The sequence below is a fragment of the Euprymna scolopes genome, chromosome 15 (genome assembly GCF_053919585.1).
Source record: "Euprymna scolopes isolate OS-2025 chromosome 15, ASM5391958v1, whole genome shotgun sequence".
Lineage (NCBI taxonomy): Eukaryota > Metazoa > Mollusca > Cephalopoda > Sepiida > Sepiolidae > Euprymna > Euprymna scolopes.
In genome coordinates, this window is record NC_136496.1 from 44,427,376 (window position 1) to 44,455,228 (window position 27,853).

At 32.8% G+C, this 27,853-nt stretch overlaps 1 protein-coding gene across 3 annotated transcripts in view; it reads left to right on the top strand.

Moving 5' to 3' along the window:
• The window catches only part of LOC145293801 (solute carrier family 25 member 32-like), a 155,143-nt gene that overhangs the window by 112,842 nt on the left and 14,448 nt on the right, over window positions 1-27,853 (top strand). The window contains exon 8 of one of the 3 annotated variants that reach the window (XR_013869770.1): window positions 23,129-23,266. The exons of 1 other annotated variant lie outside the window; for it this stretch is intronic. Coding sequence is in view for 1 of the 2 variants with exons in the window: in XM_080140370.1 (XP_079996496.1) it covers window positions 23,129-23,306 (178 nt within the window). In the remaining variant the exon portion in view is untranslated. Of the gene's footprint in view, window positions 1-23,128; window positions 27,738-27,853 lie in introns of those variants that run through there. One more of the 3 variants, XM_080140370.1, reaches the window with a different exon arrangement.

Here is a 27,853-nt window from a genome sequence, read left to right on the forward strand (position 1 = left end):
TCACTTCTATGCACACCAATTGAGTGTATAGATGTGCACAATTCAACAATCATTGTATTTACTAATTTATTTAAAAGTTCTTAAAACTGTAGCAATAGTAATAGATACAACAACCCCAGAATAACAATGTTTAAAATCATTCGATATTTGCTTGACTTATATGCTTGGTACTGACTGGATCAAATACTAAATTTTGATTGGTTCCCAATATCAGGATTTAACCAACCAGAGACAGTCCTTCTTGGGGGCCGAGTACTGGTTCATAAATCTTCTTTTCCAGCAGTTACTACTTGGCCTTTTCATTGGTTTATGAACCTTTCTCATTTTGCACACCAACATTTTCTTTGTGCGCAAACAAAAACTACCTTTAGTCTCTGGCTATTGGCATTGACATATGGACTTATAAAGATAGCAACACTTCAGCACATAGACTTTTTTCCTAACAGTAATATAAATTTTGCCATATATCTAGCGGTGTTTGAAGTTGATGTGAGTTCTGATCTGAGCATGGGTTTATATGATCTTTAAGGATAATAGTCTCACAAACTCAATACATCTGTCTGCATATCTACTGTTAAAATAAGATTCTCTTCTCATGGATTTATAATAACATTTTCCTTGCCTTAACTTTTGAACATTTAATTTAGTAAAATACTAATGCGTTTCAATTATTGAATTAAGATAAGAAATCAAGTTAATATATATGGTTTAGTTTTTGTCATTAGCTTTGTGTTGTTCGTAAGAATGGTGTCATTTGTTGCTGGTTATGAGAATTAGCAAGAATACTTTATATGAACATGAAACTATTAACAATAGCAAAAAAAATGTTAACTTTACAAGAACAATGCTGTAAATTTGAGGTGATTCAAATGTGTCCAGTAAAATATTTAATGGAATGAATATATCATTTGATTGTCGTTTGGGAAGATATGAGTGACAAAGTTGATTTGCATGTCTGATCCAAATAGATGATTGTACATCCACATCCTAGATTACATGACCAGAATTGCATACTATGTGATTTTGTGTCCATTTTCTGTACCATCATGATTGTCTTTTATCCTGGTAGGATTTTTTTATTTTATTTTTTATTTATATTACATTTTCACTCCAAACAAGGGGTACTAGGTTGGGAGTTGGGCAGCAAGATGTCGGTTCACGTTACACTTGAACTTCTGCATGTCAGTACAGTTGGAAGCTGGCAGGGAGTTCCAAAGTCTAGGGGTTCTGGGGAGAAACTACTGGAGTAGAAGGCTCTCTTGTATCTAGGGATCTCTACTGTGAAGGGGTGGGATTGTACTGCTTGTCGGGTTTGTCAGGGGTATTTACGTAGAGGGGGTATAAGTGCTTGCAGCTTGTCCGAACATTCACCATTAAAGTACTTGTAAAACAGGCAGAGGGATGCTACATTGTGTCGATCAGACAGAGGCTGAAGCTTGGATGATAGTTCAGGACCTATTAGGTTGGCGACTCTCTTTTGAACCGTGTCTAGGAGTGAGAGACTAGTAGCAGATGCACCAGCCCAAATATGACAACAATACTCCATACATGGGCGAATGGTGGCCTTATAGAGGTACAGGATACTTTCAGGGGTCAGTAGCTTTCTAGCACAGTAGAGAGAACCTACCTTTTTCACAGCAATCCTGGCAATGCTCTCAATATAATTGTTCCAACTCATGTTTCCTGTGAATGTTAGACCGAGGAGTTTAAAAGATGTACTTTCAGATAAAGAGTCTTTGACCATTGCTATTGGTGGTAGAGAAGGTTTCTTGTAATTATTGAAGGAAACAAGTTTAGTCTTGGCAGCATTGAATGTGACCATCCATTTTTGTCCCCATTCCACTACAGATTGGAGGTCATCCTGTAATGTTTCTGCCATTTCTTTAGATATGTGTTCATTTGTTTTCCTGTCGTGTCTGTTATAGAGCGTGGTGTCATCAGCATATATATCAATCTCACAGACAATTTTGTCAGGGAGGTAATTTATGAATATTAGGAATAATAAAGGTCCAAGAATAGACCCCTGAGGCACTCCCGCATTTATATCATTGTTTAGATGTATGGCCATCGAGGACAACCTGAATTTTTCTCTTATCTAAGAAGGATTTAATTATGTTAAGTATTCTTCCAGTGATACCGTATGATCTGATTTTCCTGAGAAGACCTTCGTGCCATACCCTGTCAAAAGCCTTAGATATATCTAGAGCTACTGCTCTACCCTCCCGTGTTTTGTCAAGTGAATGGTATATATGCTCAGAGATTAGTTAGAATGTCTGCTGTGGAACAGGCTTGCCTAAATCCATATTGTTGGTTGTAAGAAGTTTAGCATCTGTAAGGTGATGGACTAGAGCTTGGTTAATTATGGACTCAAATATTTTGGTGAAAAGTGGGAGAAGGCTAATAGGGCGGTAATTTGCTGGGTCAGTTCTTTCGCCAGAATTCTTGAAAACTGAAGTAGTTTTCCAGCAGGCAGGAAAGCAAGATTCATGAAGGCATTTGTTGTAAAGTTTGGACAGAATTGGAGCTACTTTGGCAGAGCACTTTTTTAATCGCACAGCTGGGATGAGATCGGGTCCACATGCTTTTGAAGTGTCAAGATTTTTTATAATGGCATGCACCTGAGAAGGGGTGATTTCCAGATCGTCAAGTGTGGCATCTGTCTGTAAAGGAAAGTCTGGGAGAGGGTGGTTAGCAGGGTCTAGTGTGGAGTTGGAGGCAAACAGATTGACAAGCATGTTAGCCTTCTCAGTTGCTGAGCAAACAACTTCATGATTGTTGGATAGTGGGGGAATTGTTGATTGTCCATTATTTACTACAATGTTGTAGATTTTCCAGAAGTCACAGGTTCCTAATTTCTGAGCTTCGATGCGTTTTTGGGTGGTTTCAGTAAATTCTCTCTTAGCTGTCGCTATTTCTTTCTTACAGTTACTTCTGGCTTCTATATACTTCTGTCTGTTTGAACTGGATTTATGTTGGTTAAATCTGTAGTACGTGTGCTGCCTTTGCGCGATGGCAGCTGCACATGTGGAAGTAAACCATTGGGGGGGAGTGGGGCTTGCTATAAAATTTCCGCGCGGGGACATGTGCTTCAATTGCTGTTTTGAACCATTCAGTGGTCTCATTTGCACACTGTTCAGCAGGAAGTGAAAAGATATTTCACCATGGGGCGTCTCTAATGAGATCCCTGATGGCTTCCCAGTCGGCCTTTTTATAATATCTCGTTGTTTTGAGCAATGGCTCTAGAGTTTAGGGTGATTTCAACTATTATCACTACATGATCAGCATTCCCAAGTGGGCATTCATAACACAATCATCAGGAACTGTGGTCAGAAACAAATCTAAAAGTGATGCGTGTTGCTCTTGCTGGTCAGGGAAACGGATTGGAAACGTAACCATCTGTGATAGGGAATGAGATATAGAGAAGCTATGTGTTGTGGTACCAGCTGCGTCTGTGTAATTAGAGAATCCAAGCCAGTTATTGTGGTGGACATTGAAGTCACCAAATACATGAACTTATATGCTAGTGTCGAGGCTTTGTTTATTAGGGTACAGTCCTGGGTCGAGGGAGAACGGTAGAGAAAATAAAAGTAACTAATATTATGTTGCATGTTAAGTCTAAAGCACATAAAGGCTTGATCGTTCGATTCTAGTTTTCTTTCTCTATTCAGGGGGAGGATGTTTCGAATATAGACTCCAAGCCCGTGCATATGTCTGTCAGTCCTTACGGTAGAGTGAGAGATATCTGGGCATGTTAAAGTAGTTAGAGGGGATGGAGGAGTGTAGGTTAGTCTCACTTAGTGCTAAGATATCCGGGGTGTTTGTTAGGAGAAATGCTTCAACATCATTTAAATTAGTTCTAAGCCCATGGATGTTAGTAAATGCAAGCCTCAAGGGAGGAGGCAATTTGATTTTCTTCGAGTTTTATCCTGGTTTAAGCGTAATTTTAGATTGTACTGTCTTTTTTTTTTTTTTTTTTTTTTTTTTTTTTTTAAGTTTCAGTTTAGTTAAGGGGTGCTGAACAATTGGTTATGCAGAATACCAGGCATGCAACACAAGTAGATCATCAGCTGACCTTCCATCTACTAGGACTGTGGCCTCAGAAAAGCCCACTGTGGATGAGTGCAAGGTCCTTTTCCATGCACGACATGGCACTACAAACATCCCGATATTATTCAACTGTTGATGGAGCAGCCGCTCTAAGCGCTACCAAAGAGTTAGGGTTCCTGTACTACCAGTCTGGAGCAGCAGCCAGGAACTGTCAATCCGGTACCCTCAACCCATCAGACTATGGTCAACCCAATATACTTGTACTGTCATTATGATATTCAAGCACTCCCAACTGCCCACTTTAGAGGGGGATGGGATGTGTCGGGAGAGGGGGAAATCGGCGTTCATTGTCCTAGTCAGGAAACAAGATCAACCACTGAGTGTTTCTGTCGAATCCCTATGCTTTGATCTCTACGCCTGGCTATTAGACAAAGGAGTATGGAAGCCGGGCAATAGACAGTGCCTATCTACTCCTTAAGCAGTTTAAGTTTGCAGAGCGGTAATTTGTTCACGTCACCAGCTCTAGGAAGGATGTCATCCAAGAATGGAGGGGCCTCCCTCCCCTTAGGTTTAGCTTCAGAGTTTTCCTTCTCCTAGATGGATGACCTGGGAAGATCTACGAGTCCATCAGCACCGAGAGGGTTTACCCCGAGCCTGGGTCCTAATACAGGTATTTCTGCAACCCCACGTGGGTAGTTAATGTTACTGGGTTAGTATGTAAATGCTATATATCTACAGAGAAATTACACTCCTCAAAGTGATTAAGGGACATTGCTATTACATTGTTACTGGAGGAGTGGAAGCAACTATATTTGCAACTGGTTAGTTTAAAAGAGTTAAGATATGGTTTAATATTTTTCCTTTAAATTTAGAAAAAATTTTTTATTTATTTACAGAATGACTTTATATGTAAGCGTGTGTAATGTATGAGTGTTAGTCGCAGCTTGTGGAGTAGGGTAGACTTAGTTTTTAGGAAAGGATTAACTTACAGAAGACAGTAGAATTAATTTTTAGAATTTATAGTCAAGTAAAATTTAGTTATAGAGAAAAAAAAAATTCATTTTTTTTTTTCTTATTTATTTAACATGCAAATCAGACAATGGCAGTCGTCTTGGAGGAAATGAATATATTGGATATACGTAGTACGCAAGAGAGGGGTGTTTCTACCATAATAAGACTACGTGGCACGTCAGAATTCGTAGTTAACGACAGTCTATTAGGTCAGGTACAAGGCATTGTGTATCTATTCAGAAAGTCATAGTGACTTATATAAGATCACTGTATATTTCATGTACATATATAATTGAAAGTAAGGCAAACTATATTCTGTGGTTTGTTATAGATAGCAAGGAAGGCGCATATTCAATACAAGCGAGTTTATAGTGATTGTAGATATTAAGTATATTACTTAAAAATAAAGTCGTATCTTATAGTGTGGAAAAAAATAAGTCCAGGTTTATGAAACTTCTGGGATTGCAAAGACTTTTTTCCCCGCTAGTTTGCTTGGAATATAATAGTGAAACAGTATTTTGCCTATAAGGGGGGGGGGATAACACTTTCAGCTTTAGTCAAGATAAGGTTGGCAAAAAAAGAAAAAGACAAAAACAATAAATAAATACAAATAAAACAAAACCAAAGAAAAACAAATAAACGAGCATGTATACATTTCTTAGAAGAAAGATTAATTTTAAAAAATAGTACTTAACATTTCTTTAGGCACACTTGATGCCAGTCCGTTTGGCATGGCTAAGAGAGAATTTGGCCGTGTTATTTAGAGGTGGAGAGGGTGCTTTCTGTTTCCCGGATATTGACTCCGCGTATGTCATCTATTTATAGAAAATATTCTTCGTTGCGCTGTTAAGTTTTTTTTGTTTTTTTTGACAAAGTCGTATCTTCTAGTGTGGAAAAAAAATAAGTCCAGGTTTCTGAAAGGCTTTTTTCCCCGCTGCTAGTTTACTTGAAATATAAGAGTGAAACACTATTTTGCCTATAAGGAGGGGGCGGGGGGATAACGAATTTCAGCTTTAGTCAAGATAAGGTTGGCAAAAAAAAAAGAAGACAAATAAAGATGGTAAATAAATACAAACCTGGACTTATTTTTTTTTCCACGCTAGAAGTTACGACTGTCCAAAAAAAAAAAAAATTAACAGCATAACAAAGAATATTTTCTATAAATAGATGCGTCATGATGGGGATTGAACTGGTTTTCCATCGTTCTGTTTTTCTTGTAAAAATTATTTGATGATTGACAAACAGCATTCATTCGCAAACATATTTTTTGCTTTTAGCAAGAGATTTTCCATTTGGGTAATTTGAATTTAGTGTAGCTCTAGCTACTTAACAATATCTTCATGATCTCTCACGTAGTTGCTTCCTCTTAACTTTAAGAGTGCTCTATTAAATGTGTCAACAAAATGTTCAGCTTGTCCATTTGATTGTAAATGGAATGGTGGAGATTTGAGGTGCTAAATACTGTTTTGTTTACAGAAGTTAGAAAATTCTGCTGAGGTAAATGCGGTACCATTATCAGAAATTTAGATTTCAGGAATGCCTGCTGAAAATTTCTTGTACATTCTTTAGTTTCATTTGAGGTAGTATGGTTCATCTGAAAGACTTCTGGCCACTAATTTATTGGTCTTTCAAAATCAACATGTAGTCCTGAGCAAGGAATTTCTGACGTAGACTATGAATGCAATATTGTTTTCCGAGGAAACTTTGCAACTAGTTGACATTTGGTACAACTCTTTACAAATTTCTCTGCTTGGCTAATACAGTCATGTGCCAAGGCTTTGATCTGATTAATCGCCTGATATCCATCATAAAATTGCTTGAGAACTCTGTTCTTATGTTTTGAATGGGACAACACGTTTAGCAAAAGGAAGAATTCCATTAATATTGGATAAAGATCTTGGCTGAAAAAATGGTTGAAATTATTGGTCAGTGCATATTTTTTAACAACTTGTGAAATGAAAATGTGGAACTTTCTGTAATAATGGATCTGCAGCTGTAACCTCTTGAATCCTCTCCAAAGCGACAGATAGTGATCTCACCGTGGAAATAAGTCTAGAGACATTTCATATACAGCAGAGATGGTGGTGTCTTCCACTGCTTTTTGATGAGAAGAGACAAGTCTGGATAATGCATTTGCATGGCCAATTTTGGTGCCTTGTTGTTATTTTATGGAAAAGTTGTAATTTAAAAGCACAGTTACTCATCTTTGTAAGCGGATTGCTATATAAACTGGAATTCCTTTCTCGGAACAAAAATGCTTGTTAGGGGTTTGTGATATGTGATCAAAGTAAAATGACTTTCATATAGCATTTTGTGAAATTTCTTCAGAGTAGATAATTGTCTTTTTCTTGATTTGGCTATATTTTCATTCAGTAAGGGTCAATGATTTTGATGCATGTGACACACACACATATGTGTGTGTGTGTGTGTATATATATATGTATATATATATATATATATATATATATATATAAGAAAAAAAGTTAGAAATATCTTTTAAACTTTGAAAAATGCACTTTAAATGCTGAAAAAATTAAAGTTTCCAAATAAATTTTAAAATATTTTTTGTTTTCCGTAAGTGTCATTTATTCAAATTCAATGATACTTCAGCAGGCAACTTGTGAAAACAGAAGTCATACAAATTTTCATGTTTATTTTCAAGGCCTTCTCCAGATAAAATGCAAGTTTTAAAAACAATCGGAATCTCGTGCTTTTTCGCTTGCATCAGGAAAAGTATGTGATATTACTGCTCTGATTCTATAGTCTGAGGCATCAGTCACCGCAGTAATATTTAATGATGGCTCATAGTGTGTGTAAGCAGAGAGTCAGAACGAAGAAGTGATTTGATTTTCTCAAATGATTCTTTGCATGTGTTTGACTAGTTCCATTTAGTATCTTTTTGTAATAGGCTCCCATAACTTGTACAGTTCTGGTAAGAAAAAACTATAACATAGGCCCAGAAAGGATCGTAGCATTGAAATATCCCTCGTGGCTGCCATGTGCTTTATTGCCTGAATATTAAACAGATTTGGTTTTTGACCATTTTTGTTAAATAAAATATTTCACAGAATATTTATTTTATTTATTTTTCTTTTTTTACACAGTGGTCACCACTTATCAAGGCCCGGAAGCCACTCAGGGATAAGGGTTATTGCGAGTACATTACGTTAGTGTGGAGATTTGATGAAGTGTTTACTTAAGGGGGCGGTTCATTAGGAATTTGTTAACGTTGGACTTGAAGACATCCAAGTTGTAGTCAGGTGGGAAGCAGGCAGACGGAACAGAGTTCCACAGGCGTGCAGTTCTAAGAAAGAAGCTTTGTTCATGGAATCCACGTTTTGATTTAGGCACAGATAAAGAGTGGGGGAAATTTTTCACAGTGGATTCTGCTAGACGGGTGTTTTTCGTGAAAGATTAGCAAGGGGGGACCAGAGATTGGAGTTCAGACGAGCACCTACCATGGAAATAACGATAAAACAAGGATAGGCTCGCAACGTCTCTTCTGTGGGAGAGAGGTTGCAGGGTAGAGAAAAGGGCATCCCCCACGAAGTCTATTTTGTTTTTTATTATTAGGGACTATTATCCTCATCTTTCTTAGATGCTGTTTCACAAAGTTTCGGCCAACTATTCCTCTGGCCTTCGTCAGGTGGTAACCGCGACGGGATAGGAACTCCAAATCTCCTAACTGCATTCTCAACAATTACTGCCATCCATAGTTGTTGTCGTCTCACCACGTTTTGGCCAAGTAAGCTTCTGGACGGCTTTGGGTAGGATCGAAACCGCTATCTTCTGTCTAATCATCTGAAGATAGGGGTTTCAATCCTACCTAAAGCCGACCAGAAGCTTACTTGACCAAAATGTGGTGAGACAACAACAACTATGGTAGGCAGTAATTGCTGAGAATGCAGTTAGAAGATTCAGAGTTCCTATTCCATTGCGGTTACCACCTGACGAAGGCCAGAGGAATAGTTGGCCGAAACGTCATGAAAGAACATCTAAGAAAGATGGGGTTAATAGTCCGCAATAAATAAATAATACTCATTTCAATAATAAATTCCAATCAAAATAATATTTCACAGAAGTTTTGAAGAATTTGTATTTGTCTGGCCTTAAATGAAGTTCATATTGTTGAATTCAATCCAGCACAAAAGTTAAGCAACAGAAATTTTCCTCTTGGGATGTGCCTGTAACAATGATATTAATGTAGGCAGAAATTCCTGGCAATTCTGTGAGCATTGCATCTATCATTTATTGAAATTTCACTGGAGTTACCTTTACCCCAAATGGAAGACAGTTAAATTGAAATAATCCTTTGTGAATGTTGATAGTGAGAAGATGCTTGCAATCTTTATCAGCTTCCATTTATGCATCCGCAAGATCCAATTTTACAAAACAAGTTTCACCATTGAGTTTTAGAACAAATCTTCCAGTACAGGTATTGAATACTGATGTTCTGAAAGTTCTGTTGCAGCCTTATGCATGTCTGTGTACTTTCCTCTCCCTCCATTGTAGGTCTTTCTTCTCCTCGCTCCTCTTGGAACATGCTTTCACAGCACTTCTCCAGCAGCTACAATCTTCAGCCACAGACCCCCTTTTTACAAGGCTGATGTCACCTGTTCTCATGTTTCACTTGCAGACCTTATAGCATCGGACAGGGCTTCCTGCTGGTCTGCAGCCAGTTGTGAGCTTGACATATAGAGGATACTTCTATCACCTATTTCCCTGGCATGGCCAAGCCACCAGAGTCCTCATTGGATGAGTAGAGTATACTTGCCCTGTACTTCATCACATCTGAAGATCAAATATAAAAGTATGAAGACAAGTAATGAACGCTTGTTTATGATGGCCGCATTTCTAATTTATTCATTTTTTTTCTCATGAAATTATAGGTTAGAGGAAATACTTGCTTATAAGTTCCTCTTAGGCTCAGCGTCTATATTATATTTGTTAGCTTACTGTCTGTTTCTCTTTAAAAACAGTCTTATACCAGGATCAAGCATAAAATTTTCTGTAAAATAAAATATTGGCATTAATTTTGTATTAAAAGAATTTTCAATAAGATTATAGAATCTGTTTGTACTGGACAACCATAAATGCAACATTTTAACCGCATTTTATTAATCATTTTCAAATTATAAAAAAAAAATAAGAATGTTAATGGTCTTCAAGGTTGAGAACAGGAGTCCATTGGGATTCTCATTCGTTTTCAGTCTATGTGTTCGACCTAGGAACATTAAATTTTGATATTAAATTGAATTTTACTATAGAGAGTATCTTGAGTGAAGCCACAAGTTAGGGGTCTGCCATTCCTCCATTCCCCAGCAAATGTGTATTGAAGAAAACAAGAAACATTCTACACTTATTAAATTTTGAATTGGTATTTAAAATAGGTTGCATATATTTTTGTTTTTTTTATAAAAGGGTAAGGAGTTCTAAACGCCTCACTGGAAAAGTGTTTTTCCTTTTAATGAAATGTAAGTCTCCAAGCAAATAATATAAAATTCTCAAATTTGAACAAATCATTTTATGACCCTTTAATAAGGATTCAACTTCACAAAATGAAAGTAAAAGTTCAAATAACTGAAGAGTTTTGAAACTAAAATCGCTTTTAGAACTGCTAAAGAATTATAGAAAACATAAGGGTCATATATGCTCGGTCTATCAACTCCAAAGAATAGAAGCTTCATTCTCATGAATTTTAGTGAATAATAAACAGTCCTGAACAGATGCATATCCTCTATCCCGACCATCATCAACGGGCCTGAGGTGATTTCATCAGTATCTGATAAAGCCAAACTCTTTGCCAAGAACTTTGCAGCAAGCTCAATCCTAAGCAATCAGGGCCATCTATTTCCCAAATTTCCTCCAAAGACTGAAAATAATCCTAGCGACATCCACAAATCTGTTCATGATACTGCCACACTCATCAAGAGCCTTGATGCCAAAAAAGTAACTGTTCTTGACGATATTTCAGTTTTAATACTCAAAAAGACACTAGAACTAGCACCCTTTCTTTCAAAGCTGTCCAATCGATGCTTAAAAGAGATATGCTTCCCAACAACTTGAAAAACCTCATTAGTTGCCAAATACTTTTAACAAAATATGGAGATCGATCTTCTGCATCTCAGTACAAACCAATTAGTCATCTGTAAGTTGCATGAATCAGTGTTAAATAGAGAAATTGTTAACAACTTACTCGATGACAAGCAATATGGTTTCCATCCTGCAAGATTTACAGCTAATGTACTGAGTAATTTTACATAGGATCAGTGAATCTATTGACAGGAGTTTACTTTTGAGCAATAGCTCTTAAGAAATCAAAGGCATTTGATAGGATTTTGTATAAAGTTCTACTTCACAAGATTTCAGCTATGGAATATCTAGAAATTTCTGCTCAACCATCAAATCTTTTCTCTTCGATAGGTTTATACAGGTAGTCGTTAATAGGCAGACATCCAATGTTCAAAGTATCAACACTGGCATGCCTCGGGAATCCATCCTTTGTCCAACTCGCTTCCTTATTTTCATCAATAATCTCCCAAATCACATTCTAAGTTCATTCGTCGACAAATAGCAGATGATACTAGCATCGATGACAACAGTTCAACAAAGGCTAACAATGATCAAAATCTTTCTCCTCCAACCTTGAGCACATGGGCAAAAAGGTGGCTGGTTCATTTTAACGCATCCAAAACCAACCTTCTATCTTTTCACCATAAACACCCTGATTCCCACTTGGCCCCCAACTGATATGAATGGATCTCGTCTCAAAGAAGCTTTCTGCTTTAACAAGCTTCTGGGGCTGACCTTCACTCCTGACCTGAAACTTACATCAAATCTGTTGCCAAGGTAGCCAGAAAAATGGTTGTGTTATTTTACCGCTCCAGAAGGTATTTCACTCCTGATGCAATCCTCTATCTGTATAAGAGCCAGATACATCCTAAAATGAAGTGCTGTTGCTATATCTGGGCAGGAGCTGCTTGGCATATATTATGCTGCTTTGACAAAGTTCAAAACCAACTTAGCAGGCGATATCTTTTACTCCTCCCTGCAACCTCTTTCTCACAGAACAGACATTACAAGCTTGTCTCTGCTCTATCATTTGCATGGCAAGTGTTCGTATGACCTTGCCAAACTTTTACAAAAAAAACACTCCTCTAGCTGAAGCCACTGTGAACAATTTCCCCCATTCTCTATCTGTACCTAAATCTAAACACAAATTCCATAAACAAAACTTCTTTCTTAGAACTGCTCGGCTGTGGAACTCAGCTGAAAAGCAGGTTAGACTTCAATTCATCGTCAAGTCCAATGTAAACAAGTTTTTATTGAGTTGTTCCATTAATCAAATTCTACCCAATTTCAATCACTAACAATTACTACACTGTTGTTCTGTTGACCACCATCATTAAGCCTTAGTCTTGAGTGGCCTTTGGGCCTTGATGACTCCCTTGTAAAAAAAAAAAAAATACAATTTAATTTCTCACAGGTTTTTATTTGTTTTGCAGTATTTTGGTGTCAGCTTTCTATGCAGTTATAAGCGATATTAGTATTATGTACCTTACCTGGGATGGGTACACTTGCTAGTGTTGTATTTATACTCCTCCTGTTCTATGATCATGTATATATGACGTAAGTTAAAGTGGGAAGCAGCAGTTGTTGCATTAGATACCAACAATCACAAATTTGTGTATTTTTTACACAACCAATTCTAACTTTAACAACACAGAAAGAATTTGAAATGCTAAAGTGATTTAAAAAAAAAAAAACAACAATGGAAAGATAAAGATTGCAAAGTTCACTTTGCAATCTCATACATTCTCCTTTTTATCAACATATCATTCTATAACTTCTGTTGTTTCCCATAGAAAAAAAAAGTTTCCAACATGAGATTGTCTTAATAGAAACTATTCATACCATGTGATATTACATTTCATACTGCAACATTATTCAATGCCAAGATAATGTTATGTACTGTCTGTCTAAAATCACAATATAGGTAACGAGCTGTATCAACCCAGTGTTTCTCAGGTGTAAAAGTGTTTAAAAAAGATGACTAACTTATTTATAAAGCAACGGAAATTAATTTTGGTGACTTTAATATTGTAATCAAATTATTTTGTGAAATAAAAATTTTTGCAAAATTCATTTTAGTACTTGATGCTAATTGATTAAAGAACAAATAATGTGGAAACAATAGACACGCACACATACGTAGTGTTGCATAATGTAGTGTATATATATATAATGAAAATTTGGAATTCAGTAAATTAAAAGCTTACAACAAATTTATTATTCAACAAGGAAAATAAAAATTTTAAGTTTTTTCGTAATTCGTGGATTTTTGATAAATTGCTTATCTCATCAGAGGAAATTTTTTAGCAAAATAATTTTTATAGAAAATCATCATTTTCGCTATTTAGCACATAAATTGAAAAACCTGAAAGAAGTCAAGATTAAAAAAAGGATATTCCATGGTGTCATTAGGATCAATGAAATATATATATATATATAGATGCACAACCGTAAGATTCAAGACAATGAAGGAAGGTACAATCCAAATGGAGTTTTTAATGTTCAAACGTATGCGTATGAGGCAATCCATAAAATATAAGGTAAAATCCATTGCAGGCATACTGTACAAAAGATTTTGCTGAAAAGTTTATTATATATACTAGACTTTTAGCTTGTTAAAAACTGTCAAAAGTTATAGCCTGTTGATTTAGAATGAGTGCTTTATATTAAATTGATGGTTGAATGTTTGTGCTCATTTTTTAATTGAATATTAATAACTGTACATAAATTGAATATCATAATACTTAACTATTTGTACATTATCGTAACAAAAGCCCACACAAAATTTCAGCTAGATCATTCCAATAGTTTCCAAGGAAACTTTTAGACTAAATATGGTATTGTAATGGCTAATCTATAAATCCCTAACTGTGCATCAAACAGATACCATAATACTTAGTTTGCTGCACCTTATCATAACAAAAATTTCGACCAGTAGTTTTTTTTTCTAGAAAAAGTGAAACAGACAAAGACAAATCTATAATATAAATCTCACTTGTTTGTTTAAATATATGTATGTATGTCTGCCTAAAACTTTCGACAGAGGCGATAGATTTTCACGAGATCGGTATCATTTTGAAGCTTGACCATTAAGATGATAAATATCAAAAAATTGGCCCAAAACATTAATTCCTTCACCCTCAAATGGGCACTTTTCTACAGGGAGGGGTCACTTTTTTCACTGATATTCTCGAAAGTTATTGCCTCTTTTCGATTGTTTAGCTTTAATTTAAACCTATGTCACTTCCGGTTTGGCGATGTGTGCAACAGCAAACATGCCTTTTTTTTCATGTTTTTTTCCTCCTTCGCAGTATGGGTTCAAGCCTACCTACTACCACTTTTTTTGCTCAACACACACCTCCAAACACCCGAGCAACACTGGGCACCCAGGCTGGTATAATATAGAAGATATATATTGGAACTCAAGAGAGAAAACTCAGTATAATTACACATTATAACTTCCCTTTAGAGAGTAAGAGAAAATGTCTATTTTTTTTTTTTCTACAAATTTTCACTCTTCCAAAATTAACAATTTTATTTTCTGAAAACAAAATTGTAATTTTTTCATGATTAAAGTGCATCACTCAGAATAGATTTTAGAAATAACTCTAACCAGCTTGTGAAAACAAGCCACTTTGAAATTGATTTTGAGCTATCATGATTTTTATAAAAATAATTTTTTTTTTTTGTCAAAATGCTTTTCATATAATCGTTTTATGCAATATGTTATTTTAGGATTTTTTTAAAAGCTAATATTAATAAAAAAAAAAAAATTTAAAAAAAAACGAGCTATTTATCCAAATATAAGTTTATGGAAACAAAATAATTTCTTTTTTTTTTTTTTAATTTTTTTTTTTTTCGTATATTTGCATAAATTGTTAAAATGGGAGGAAGAATGTGTAGCATTAAGATACACAACATAAAAACCTTCTATGAAAACAAACATGTTCATACGCAAATATTATTACACACGATAGTCTTTATGGATGTAAAAATTGAAATTAAAGAATGAGTTGATGGGAGTATCCTGACCCTGCATGATGAATTATAAACTTCAACTCCTGATTCACAGTATTTATTTCAAATGTTTCCTTCTCCTGGACAAGTTACCCAACCAGAGAATGGCAGATTATTTTGTGAGGCTAGAGTGAACCACATCCAGTGTGCTGGCTTTGTTTTTCCCAATCTTGTGCCATATTTTCTTATAGACAGAATGAAATAAATACTGAGGCTTAAGAGTTTTATTGTTTAGTTTTAAAAAAAAGTGTTTTAGTTTTTGTTTGTCTTTTAATGAAAATCTTTTATTTATTCTAAATTCTACATTCCCTCAGTTGAGAACAAATCCATCTTACTTTTACATAGACGCTCAGACACATTTCTAATTGTTTTATTCGTGTTTTAGTTATTGCAAAAACATAGAAGCAGTCCAGGACAAGTCAGAAAAGACATGGGGGCAGTTTTCTTGCTTCAAAAAGTCACTAAAAACAAAAGCAAACATGTCTAGAAATTTATGCTAAAACTAGACTGGAACATTTCTTGACTAGAGAATAAAAGAAAGATTTTTGACTCGTCTTGAATCGTTTCTATCTTCTAACCATGTATTTAGATTAGCAATACACACGGACAATAAAACGCTTTGGATAATCACAGATTTCAAGGGGGTTTCTGCTAAAATCGTCATAGTTTAAAAACTAAAGCACTTTAAATCCTCAAAATACCACCGTTTTGTTCGGAAATGAATATACTTTCAAATGAATTAATAAATTATAACATTTGTTGTATATTTTAAGACCTTTAAGCAGATAAAGTGATAAAAATGTTAAAACGCTTTTGGTAAGATTTTATAATGAACCCCCCCCCCCCCCCGATTTCATTATGAAATTTGGAAAGTAACTAGAAAAGATGTCACTTTATATAGTTTGGGGTGTCCGAAATTCTTTTGACCACTCATTTTGTTGTGTTAAAAAAAAAAAAAAACTTCAACATGACAAGTATTGAATTCAGACACCCACTATTAAATAAATCAATGTTTTGCTATTTTTATTCGTTAAAAGTGTAATTGTAACTTGTTTTCTCTTGTGCTAGCAATTTTAAATCATGATACCTGGAAAAAAATAGTTCTCTTTTAAAAAAAAGTATCTAAAAACTATCTGTAGTAGCATCAGCAGCAGTAGCAATACTATCAGCGATAGCATGGCTGTAAGCAAACGTTTTTTTGTTAACTTTTTATTTCAGAACGAATTAAAATTTAAAAAATGAAAATATGAATATAAAAAAAATGTTCTTACATATTTAGTTGGAGCTATTTTATTATCAGAACATAATTAACTTAATTAGAGCTATTCGGTTAACAGAATATATAATTAAAGCAATCTCAATCAGTCCAGCATTATTTCTGGTCAAATTTTAAAAATATTTATATGGTTGAAAATAACATTACAAGCATATGCTGTATGTCCGTGAACATCGGCAATATTACATACCTAATGTGCTTCAACAAGTCATATCTTTTTTATTTGTTGGTCAATTTTTAAAAGAATTACATTGCTGGAAAGAGAATAGAATAAGCATTCCAATGATGTTAATTTATTTTTCTATTATGCGTTCGTTTTTATGCTTCAAGTTAAAAATGAAAAAAAACAAAAACGGTAAAAGATGACGACGGCAAAAAGGGAAACTGTTTTTTCAATGTTTACATTTCATACGTTAGGTTTGGATACGTATGCGCGGGGTTAAATTTTATTGGATATGGCTGAAATTTTACAGGCTATATAAACAAAGAAGTCCATCTCTACTGGTGTTTGATTTTTATTTTTACGACTGCAGGAAGCAAAGTTACGACTGAGCAAAGTTGACAAAGAATATTTCAAAATTGATAAGATAAATCGGTATATATCATCCATTTTCATATAGATAATAGTTTCAGAATTATTTTCATGTATAATATGTAATTATTTGATAATTATTAATTGTGTGGAAATTTCTTTAAAATGTTATCTTTTATAGAAATTCAAATCCAATTAAAGAGAAACGGCTATGTGCTACTGCTAAGCATCGTTGTCAGCATATTAACGAGTTTGTATTCTCTTAAAAATAGAAAACTGTTTTTTCTGCTTTCAAAACGAAAACAGAAAAGTTTCATGTTTTTTATTCGAGTTTGTCAATTTTAAAAAATTATCAAGTTTTTCAAATTTGATTTCCAAACAATGCTATTTTGTTGTTTTTAACGCTTTTAGTGCACATGCACTAAAAGCGTTAAACAACAAAATGTACTAAGTACATGCGTTTGTTTTTTAGTGGTAAACAAAAACAAGAAAAACAAATATATAACCAAAAGGTACTTGTGCGCTTATGCTACCATGCTGAAATAATAAGATTATTTAGAAACCCATTCTTAACATGGGAAGTAAGTATGTTTTGTTAACTATTCTGTACTTTCACCTAACAATTAAATAAAATATATCATAAAACTTGAATTTATTTTTAACTCCTTGTCAAGACCATTTTTTTTTGAATCTGTAAAACAAACCCGTTTTTTGTTTTTTTTTGTTTTTTTAAACTGAGGATATCTAAATAATAATAATTAGGCGGTTCGATAAAGAATTTCATTGTAATGCATTTTGTAAATTTTTACCTTGTTTCCACCTTAACATTTTTCTTTAAAATGACTACCCTTTAAGGTTTTCGGGTATGCTGAAAACGAATATCGCATTTAAATTTTCTGCAAATAAGTAGCTTTTCCGGATATTAAGCAATGTCATTTCTTATGTTATCTTGGTACATGCATTTCCCATAGTTTATTGGGGTTACGTTTGTGCGCACCAAGATGGCCACCAGCGATAACATAAGAAATGACATTGCTTAATATCCGGAAAACTACTTATTTGCAGAAAATTTAAATGTGATATTCGTTTTCAGCATACCCTAAAACATAAAAGTAATCATTTTAAATGTTAAGGTGGAAACAAGGTAAAAAAAAATTACCGTTTTATTTCTTTGTTTACATAGTTGAATTCTCAGTAAAACAACAGAATAGAAATGATGAAAATTACAATCAACTAGTGAATATATAGTTGTTGCTTATCAGGATTCTTGGTATCCTGGTACTGTCAAAGCTACATCAAGGATTCATGTAGAGTACAGTTTATGGTTGCATCTCAAAAATAGGGGTATATTTTGGGCCAGATAGAGAGGATTTACAAAATTGAAAATTGGACTGGTCCCAAAATGCATAAGTTCTGGTCGACTATGGGAATTTCCATCTTTTACAGAAATCCAAAATCTTTATGAAAAATTTTCTTCGATTTATTTCTGAGATTAATTCATATCTACTTTTTTTTTTTTTTTTCTTTTTTTTTTCTTCTTCTTTGAGGGGAGTAGTAAATACCGGCATTCAATGGCTACATCTAGATTAAGCTCTTCTTTGGTAAGGAGGCAAAAAAATGCCTGCTCTCAATAAAGCTACTATAATACTTAGTTTTGTTCATGAATAGACACCCACTGATAATGATGATACCATGCGCCAGTTTAAAAAAAAATTTAAATTTGTACATCTGAATTTATAATTCATGGCTTATGGTAAAAAGATACATCAAATTTGACTGCATAATCTGTAACTTGCGTGTACCCATTGCATTAGTTTTTTACAGTGAATTAAACAGGGTTTTATTTTGAACAACTGAAAATGTGAAATATGATTTTTTTTGGTTTACGTGTGCAAGCAGTACTTCCCCCACCCACCCACCCACCCACCCACAATATTTTTTTTTGTCTTTTTACAATTTTTTTCAGCAGATTATGATCAAATGGACATTAATCTACCGAATTATTAAAAAAAAAAATTGCAAAATCAGTATTTAAATATTAGTTGGGGGGGGGGGTGCTCAGTTTCTAGTGAAGTTCCTACTTACTTACCTCCACATGAGTGCAAAGTTAAGACAAAAGTTGATTTTTAATGTGGTGAAAATCCAGCTTCCCAATTTTGGCCCGAAGTCGAGGGAGAGAAATTTAAAAAAAAAAAAAAAAAAAAAAAAATGAAACGTCTTAAACTGGAAAGTCTAAAGAAATAATGTAAATGAAAATAAAAAAGAAATTCATCCAAAATTTGTGAATGATTTGTCAGCTTTAGCAAAAAGTGTTTTTTGATATTTAAATAGGTCGGCAGAAAATGTTTAATACTTTTCCAAATGTCACTTTTTTTTATTAGTGACATCACTTGTTTTAAATAAAAATTTTTGTCTGTTTGTCGTAATTCTTGTAAAGTTTCGCACTCCTTATTTACATAAGTTTACATATTTAAAAGTAATTTGATGTTCAAAATCTAAGCCATAACATTTTCAAAAGCCAATAATTATAAATCACTAACTGTGAATATGAATGTCAAATGCACTATTTTAAAAAAGAAAAAGACAAAAACCTCCCTCAATCCTACCTCGAACCCTAGGTATGAGTGGTAAGCCTCCTCCTCCTCCTAAAACCTTCTTTAGCTCTAATAATAATACTGTCTGAGTGGCAAGCTCCCCACCAAACAAGCTTCCTCGATAAGCTACATATAAGCATCTAAAAAAAAAAAACAGATCCTTCCTTAAAGAAAAGTACACAATTTATCTCCCATGAAAATAAATTGGTCAACTGTCCTAAAACGCTAGAATGGTCTTGAAATGGTGAATTATTTTACATTAAGTTTATGTGAAACCAAGCCCAACTCTAAATTCTAAAATTGTTTTTGTTTCAATCAAGTCTTCAGGATGTTCACACATAATTTCCCTTACCCTTAGCTCTATGATTAACCCAAAGTCAGAGTAGCAACCTACTTACCCTCTCCTAATTACACAAAGACCCTCTTAAAACCACACATAATCGTCTTTAGAAAAAATAGAAGCACACAGGAATGGCTCAAAATCATTTTACATTAAATTCTAAAAAAAAATTCTGGAAGGTATTAATCTACATTAATACCAAAGAAATATTGCAATATATTCATTTTTAAACAATCCTAGATTTCGATTTCAGTTATTTGTACATATAATGCATTACAATTCAGCTTTGAGTTCTTTAACTTCTTTTCTTTTAATGGATACATTGCATTTTTAAGGAATTGCAGCATATTTATGTGCATTTACTGCAGATTATTTGGAAACTATAATTTTTGGAGATTTTCAGTAGCATATTCTAATTCCTAACACAAAAATACACTTATATGATAAATTTCATTGCTTAATCTTGTGTTTTAACAAAGATATAGCATTTTTATTGAAAAATGTGACAAAACGCATCTGAGAGAAAAATATCCAAATGTGCAAGGCACAAAATAGTCATAACTTTAATTTTAATCAGATTTTAATAATTTAAAAAGATTCTTAACTCATCAAACTCTTTCAATATATATATACCAATATTAATATATTTTAATCCATTTCAATTTTTTCATGTGTATTGCTACTTAGATAGGTGTCTATTAGGAAATGCCAGGTGTTATATGTAGAATGTACTCCTTGTGGTATTGCAAGTCAAAGACCAATACCAATCTGCAAATGTAACAAACATAAGTTTCAAACCATTCATTGTGATCTGTGTCGACCAAACACTGACTGATGATGAAAGATCTACAGGCACAAAACAAATTGAGACACAACAATTTCAAGCACAGCTCTTGGTGGCGTCAACCGTAAGTTTGAATTCTTTTCATAGTGTAGCAAATATAACTGAATTCCAGTTTAATTCTGATTTAAAACATTCACCGCCTGATTTAACCACTGGAAGGACACTTTCCAACATGAATTCAGTGGGAAGGATGATGGTTGGAAATTATGTTTGTTCCTTAAACGTGGTACAATGGAAAACTAATTTTATACAAATTTTGGTACTTGTACAGTTTAATCAAGACATTAAAAAATGAAAATATCGAAAAAAGGTTATATTGTATTTACCCGCTATGGAATGAAGTTCTCCAGAAAAAAAATTCACTTAATTTCATCGAGTAGTTGTTTTTTTTTTTTTTTTTTTTTTTTGTTACAGCAAAAAAAAACAATTTAATACCAAGCAAAAGGTTCGACTTTTTAGAAAGAAAAGCTAGTATTAAAGATGGGGAAGGAGTGTCGGCACTTTAAACAGAGTTATCTCCCCGTGGCATGTTAAAAAAATTCAAAGATGTCTACCTTCAATACGTTGTCATATAAAAACGTGTTTTTCCGCTGTATATATAAAAAAAATCACTCGATCAAATTAAGTAAAATATTTTTAGAGATCTTTAGTCCAAAACGGATACGTACAATATAATCTTTTTATCAACATTTTCATTTTTTAATGTCTTGATTAAACTGTACAAGTGGGCAAATTTTATTTTACCTAAAAGACCAGCAAATTTCACATTTAATGAAATGGTAAGTGCAGTTAACAAACATTTTTGATAAGTTATCATTATTTAACATTTGCTATAATTATTTGAAACCAAAGGAAAGTGATAACGATTTTGTTAATTATGCTAGAATTCTAAATGTACAATGTAAAAATTCGATCAAATGTTTGTTTCATCGTATGATTACAATCTCCAGACGACACAGAAATATGCACACATCTTCTATGTTGAAAAAAGAAATGACAGTTCTGCATAGGGACAGTTAGTCTATTTTATTTATATATATATATAATGGAAAATTGTATTTGCATTAGTATTGGGACAATTAATTGGAATTGGAAAAATGAGAACTTTTTGGGGTATTGAAATCGGAAAAATTTTTACCTATTCTTCAATGCCAAAAAGGATTCCTTTAATATTTTTTTATTTTTTTTATTTGAGTTTGTTTGAAACAAAATCTTCCACTGCTGATAGTAATGATAAAATAATAACTATTTATTGATTTTAAACAACCAGTAAAACTAAAATCAATAGATTACACCCATACAAATGTGTTTTCACGTCTGAGAAAATAGCACATTTAACATTTGTTTTTAAGGTAATCGGGGGGGGGGGGGGAAATAACTTTATAGTTAAATATGTAGATTTATAAAGAATCGGAATCGATACTTGTATCAGAATTGGGAATTTAGTATAGAATCGGTAATTGTATTGGAATCAGGGAAAAATATTGGAATCATCCCATCACTAGTTTTCATGTTTTATCCTAAGAACCAAAACTGATGCTTATTTTAACTTATTTCAAGTCAAATAGTCAAAACAATGCATTCATGAGGACTGTTAAATAAAGCATGCCTTTCCTCCCAATTTTTTTTTTCTTTTTCTATTTTTTTCTTTTTCTTTTTTTTTTTCTTTTTCTTTTTTTTTCTTTTTTTTCTTTTTTTTTTCTTTTTCTTTTTCTTTTTTTTTCTTTTTCTTTTTTTTTTCTTTTTTTTTTTGTAAGCGTATTGCTACATATTCCTGGAAGTAGTGTTTATTGGATGAAAGTACATAGGGTGATATTTGGTTTCTTAGAGGCTGTTATTGTGAAAATTACTACGAATCTAAAAACAAAAAAATGTTTATGGATTAAAGGAAGTCTCTGAAACCAACAGTGTTATCATTGTCAACCAAGACATTTGTTTGTAGTGTGATGTGTGAAATGAAACCTGGCGAGTGAGGTTGAGGATATGTGTTGCATGGAGAGAAATGATATGAGAATTATGTGTGATGTGAGTGTTAAAGACAAGATGATCTCAGACAAAGATTAAATCTGGACAGTATAGGGAGACTTCAATGGTATGGCCATGTTGGATGAATGAACAAGAGTTTTTGGGTCAGTAGATATAAAACAGTTGAGGTAGCAAGGTCGGTTCACATGAGAAGACTAAAGAAAACACTAAAAAAAGTAATGAGGATGGATTTGGTGGAAAGAGGGATAAAGACCTATCCAGAGATGGATTAGTTTGGAAGTTAACATGACATTACGTAAAACAAATGTTAAACGGAATATTATGATGATGATCTGAAAAATGAATAAAAATGATTTCTAATTGTTGTGAATCCGTTGTGGCTTAATTTCCATTTTCCTTTTTGTTTTAGGTACGAAGGAGCTAGTGGTTATTACAAAGGTATTGTTCCTAACCTTTTGCGGGTTACTCCAGCCTGCTGCATTACATTCCTTGTTTATGAAAATATGATGAGTGCATTCGAAAGACGACGAAATAAGCTTCAAGAAAATGAAGAAAACATTTTGATGGCAAGTGATAATAAATCATAAGAATGCTTTCAACTATTAAGTAAAAAAAAAAATAGATAAACATTTTCTATAGCCTGCAACATTTAAAAATCAGTTTGTACATCAGATGAACAAAGAAATATCCAGATATAAAAAAAAAAATTATTGGATTTTTTTCAATCAGACATTCTCAGCATTTTATGTTATTGCTCAAATTTTATCCAATTTTTGTTATTTTAAGTATGAAGAACTACTAACCTTTACAAAAGTTTTATCTTATTGGTGCTTTAAAGGTATATCTGTCTCCCATGATGATTAATTCCTGATTGAAAACCAATCTGCAATAAAAATTAGTGTGATTTTTTTTTTTTTTTTTTTTTTTTTTGCATTTGACATCTAAATCAATTGTAGAAAAGTTTCTTCAAAATTGATTTTTTTTTTTTTTTTTTTTTTTATTATAAAACAGTGTTTTATTATTCTTACTAACAAAGGCACCTGATGTTGCCCAGGAATGTAGTATAGAAATTTATTTCAAATAGTGAAAAGTTTGTTTTTTTTTAAATATTTTTGCTCAAACACTTTGATGTTCTTAATCTATTTTATTGCAAACTCCTTATAAAAATCTTTCCCTAAAAAGTTTGGTTTATTTGCTATAAGGCTTTATTCTAAATAATGTAAAAATCTTGTATTTGCTGCTTATCAGTGCCTAATTGTAAATCTCTCTAATACAAAATGAATAAATCCATTTGATTCTATATAAAATTTTACTTAAGAAAAGTTGTTTGATCTTGATATAGGACTTTGTTTTCAATTATATCCTGCTGGAGAGAGAGAGAGACATTATGAAAAATGTTGCACCACAATTTCTTTTCTCAGACAAATTCAATGGTCAAATGGAAATCATTTAAGCTTGGCTAAATTATTTTTTCTTCTATAATTAAAAGTCATTTTCTGTTTGGAAAATTTGCTAGAGCATGTTGTCTGCTAATAACATTCTTACTTGCATATCAAAGCCATTTTTTTTTATACTGTACAGCTTTTCTTTTTTTTTTTGCTTTTATTCTTAAGGCTGTACTAACTCTTTGTTCAGATGGAGATTGCTAAGTGGAAAGCTTTGAGAGAAATAATTCAAAATCCAATAATATTTACATTTTTAGTATTTCTAAAAATTTTGTTTTAGTTTTCTCTTTTGATTTCAATAAATATTCGATTAATAGTTAATAAAAATAATTTAATGGGTATTTTAAGTTACGCATGGGTGGGAAACACCCACAGACTAGATATTTTGTCTGATAATTTTATTAATATAGAAATTTAATGCTCATGATTTGTGGCCTGTGCTGCATGTTCAGTCCTGCAACAGCGTTCTTCAACATGCACGTAGGCATCTTCCATCTCATATGCAGACAATGGGATACTAATGCAAACTATGGAATTGTCTAAACTGAGTTCAAATTTGATCTTATACTACATGAAAGTTATGGCATTCGTATACAAATAGAAACATAATTGACAAAAAAGGAGTAGGTAGAGTACTCATTACTAAAGCAGTAGTTTTTACAATTGTAATACTAGAGTTTAAACCTCATGTAGATCTAAAGGATTTTTTAAAACTGGATATATGTTTTATAAATTTAAACTAACATAAAAAAAAAACATTGCAAAAATATTTTTTTAACTAAATAACCTTTTACAGGATGATCCACACACATAAAAAAGTTAAGGTATTCAGCATTAGTTCAAAGCAAATTATTTTTGCTTAAAAACATAATTTTAAAGGTAAAGATTGACATACCCAGGTACTAAATATTCAGCTGACAATGATAACCAAGAAGTATTTTTTTCTTAATACTGTTGATTCTGACAGACATTTATTATTTTTAAAAAATATTATCAGTTACACTTACAACACAACATTTTTGTTATCACATATTTTCACTACTTAAAACGGGTTCACTTTTCATTATTATCACTGGACCATAAAAAAAAAATAATAATGATTATTACTTTCAGTTGTGATTGTTAGAATCCAAAAGATATTTTTATGATTGTAGAAACTATATTCTGATCTATACTTTGGCTAAGATTAAAGTGTAGTATGTTTTTTTATACCGCACTTCATTTATTCTGTCTTCTATCAGTGAAGGAGAAATCTTTCTAACCTGACGAGTGTTTTTATTTTTGTCCCAATCCAGAATTGGAGAAGTTGGATTTTCGCCACATAAAATACTGATCTTGTGTCTAACTTTATTCTCATGATGAGGCAATAGGTCACAGATTAAAAGACAAGAAGTGACAATTTAATCCAAACCAGGCCATTAAAGAGAAAACAATCATTAAACTGTGTGACAATGATCTGATGTACAAAAAAAAAACTATTTCTAACCCCCTTTTGTCTGCATGATTATGTAAAATATGAAAATTCATAAAGAATGAAAAAATTAAGTTGCATTTTCTTTCATTGCTGAGAAAAATCCAAAAAAAAAACTTAACTTTTATCATTTTCCTTTGTCTCAACTTAATCATAATAAAACCAGTGGGAAAAACTTTATTTTACAAAATTTATTTACTTTAATTTTTTTACAATTTATGAGAAAAAAATAGACAAACTAAAACAAGGAACTATAGAAATATCTAAAAAAAAAAAAAAACGGAGACAACTGATATCTGATGCTTTTTATGTTGGGGTCAGATACTTTGCTGACCCCAACATGAAAAAAAAGCGCCTTATTTTTTATTTTTTTAAATATTTTAATTTGTTGGCTCAGCTTGTCGAATACTCATAAACTCTTAGCATTTCTATTTCAATAAGAAAAAAGTTTTTGTTCTATTTTACTTGTTATTTACTGCATAATATTGTTATGTAACGTTACATGCTAACGGTACATAACACCATTACACATTATCGTTACATTTATAAAGTTACATAATGATGTTACGATGTCTGAAATTTTTGTGTCTGTCGATATAACAGATCCACAAAACCTGACGGTCACAATTTAGAAGTTGGGTGATTTACTTCGTGCCAGTTTTCTTTTTGTTTCTTTAAGTTTTGGAAAATGAATTTATTACAAAAAAAAATATAAAAGAAATGCTCAAATTCACTGCAGTTCTTCAAAATTACTTGTACACGAAAAGGAGGAAGGATTGATGAACTTCAGGAAGTCTGAGAATTTAAAGGATGCAGTGTCGCAGCAGCCAATAACCAATGGAAGCAGTTTGTTGCATGTTTCAGCAATTCTGAGCATGAAAAAATGTTTCCGAAGGTCACAGCTGCTATGCATAATTTATTTAAAAGTAAACAAAAGGTTTTGAGATCCTCCCTCGTTTCATGAACCTAAAAGTAGGGCGGGTCAAATAGTTTCATAAAGTACCTAAACATCCAAATACTGACCGCCGGGTTTGGGGTGTGAGTAGATTAAACAGATACAGATGAAAGAATCAGAAAGTCTAATAAAAAATCTAACTTAATAGATCACAGTCTACTAAGCTTCAGCATCTGTCCCATCACTGCAATGCTGCATCTCTGTGCTTTTTTTTTTTTTTTACTTACAAGTACTTCTATGGAATATGCTCAAACGAATTTACTGTACTTGTAAATACCATTGATTAACCCGATTAGCAGCAAAGTCTCACCCTTTCACTATAGAAGTCCCCAGATGCTAGAAAATTTTCTAGTCTTTAAAATTCTTTCTTTGTTTCTCCAATTGTACCAACATGCAAAGATTCAAAGATGTGGACAAACATCTTGCTGGTGAATTTAGGATGCCTCTTATAAATCTTGCCCTATTCACAGTAGCTTTTTATATGCCTTATTAGAGGTGGATAAAAGTAAAAAAGAAACAAATAAATAAAAACTACTTATCAATGAACCAAGATTGAGCATTTATTATTCGAGTACCAAAGCAAAATTGAACTATTTAAAAATGTGTTTCATTGCCAGCTGATATATTATGCATTATTAAAAATTATTAAAAATCTGGTTCAGTTTCTGTTGAAATGTTCAATGTTGATGTCAACACTTATCGACATAAGAGAAACATGCTTTGTGGCAGCCGCTCTTCTTGTGGTCAAAATGCATCTGCAACTGAGGTCATTTTTTATAAAATGTTCCCATTGTATTTTACTCCCTGCTTTAAAAAAAAGATCACTTTTGTCACTTTCACATTTTCAAGATTATTTACTCCCGAGAGTGAATTCTGATCAGTGCAACAAATTGAACACCAAACTAATTTAGTCTCATCTACAATTATTTTTACAATTACATTACTACAATTATTATAATTACATTATCTGCAAGGTAATGCTCAGGAATTTTAATTTTAGAAAATGAATTCTTTGAAAAAAATTTCTCACCAAAAATCTGAATTGAGAGAAAAGGAAAAAAAGATGTTTTCAAATTTTTTGGAACTTTTTTTTTTTTTAAATACTGTAGACATGTGTGAATTGTGAATAAAAATAATCTGCTGAAAATTTTGTTTTATTTTATTATTGTCTACATTTTTTATGATATAAAGGAAAGTCGAAATTAGTGATGGGATGATTCCAGTATTTTTCCCGTTCTGATGCCAATTCTTTATAAACCTTTA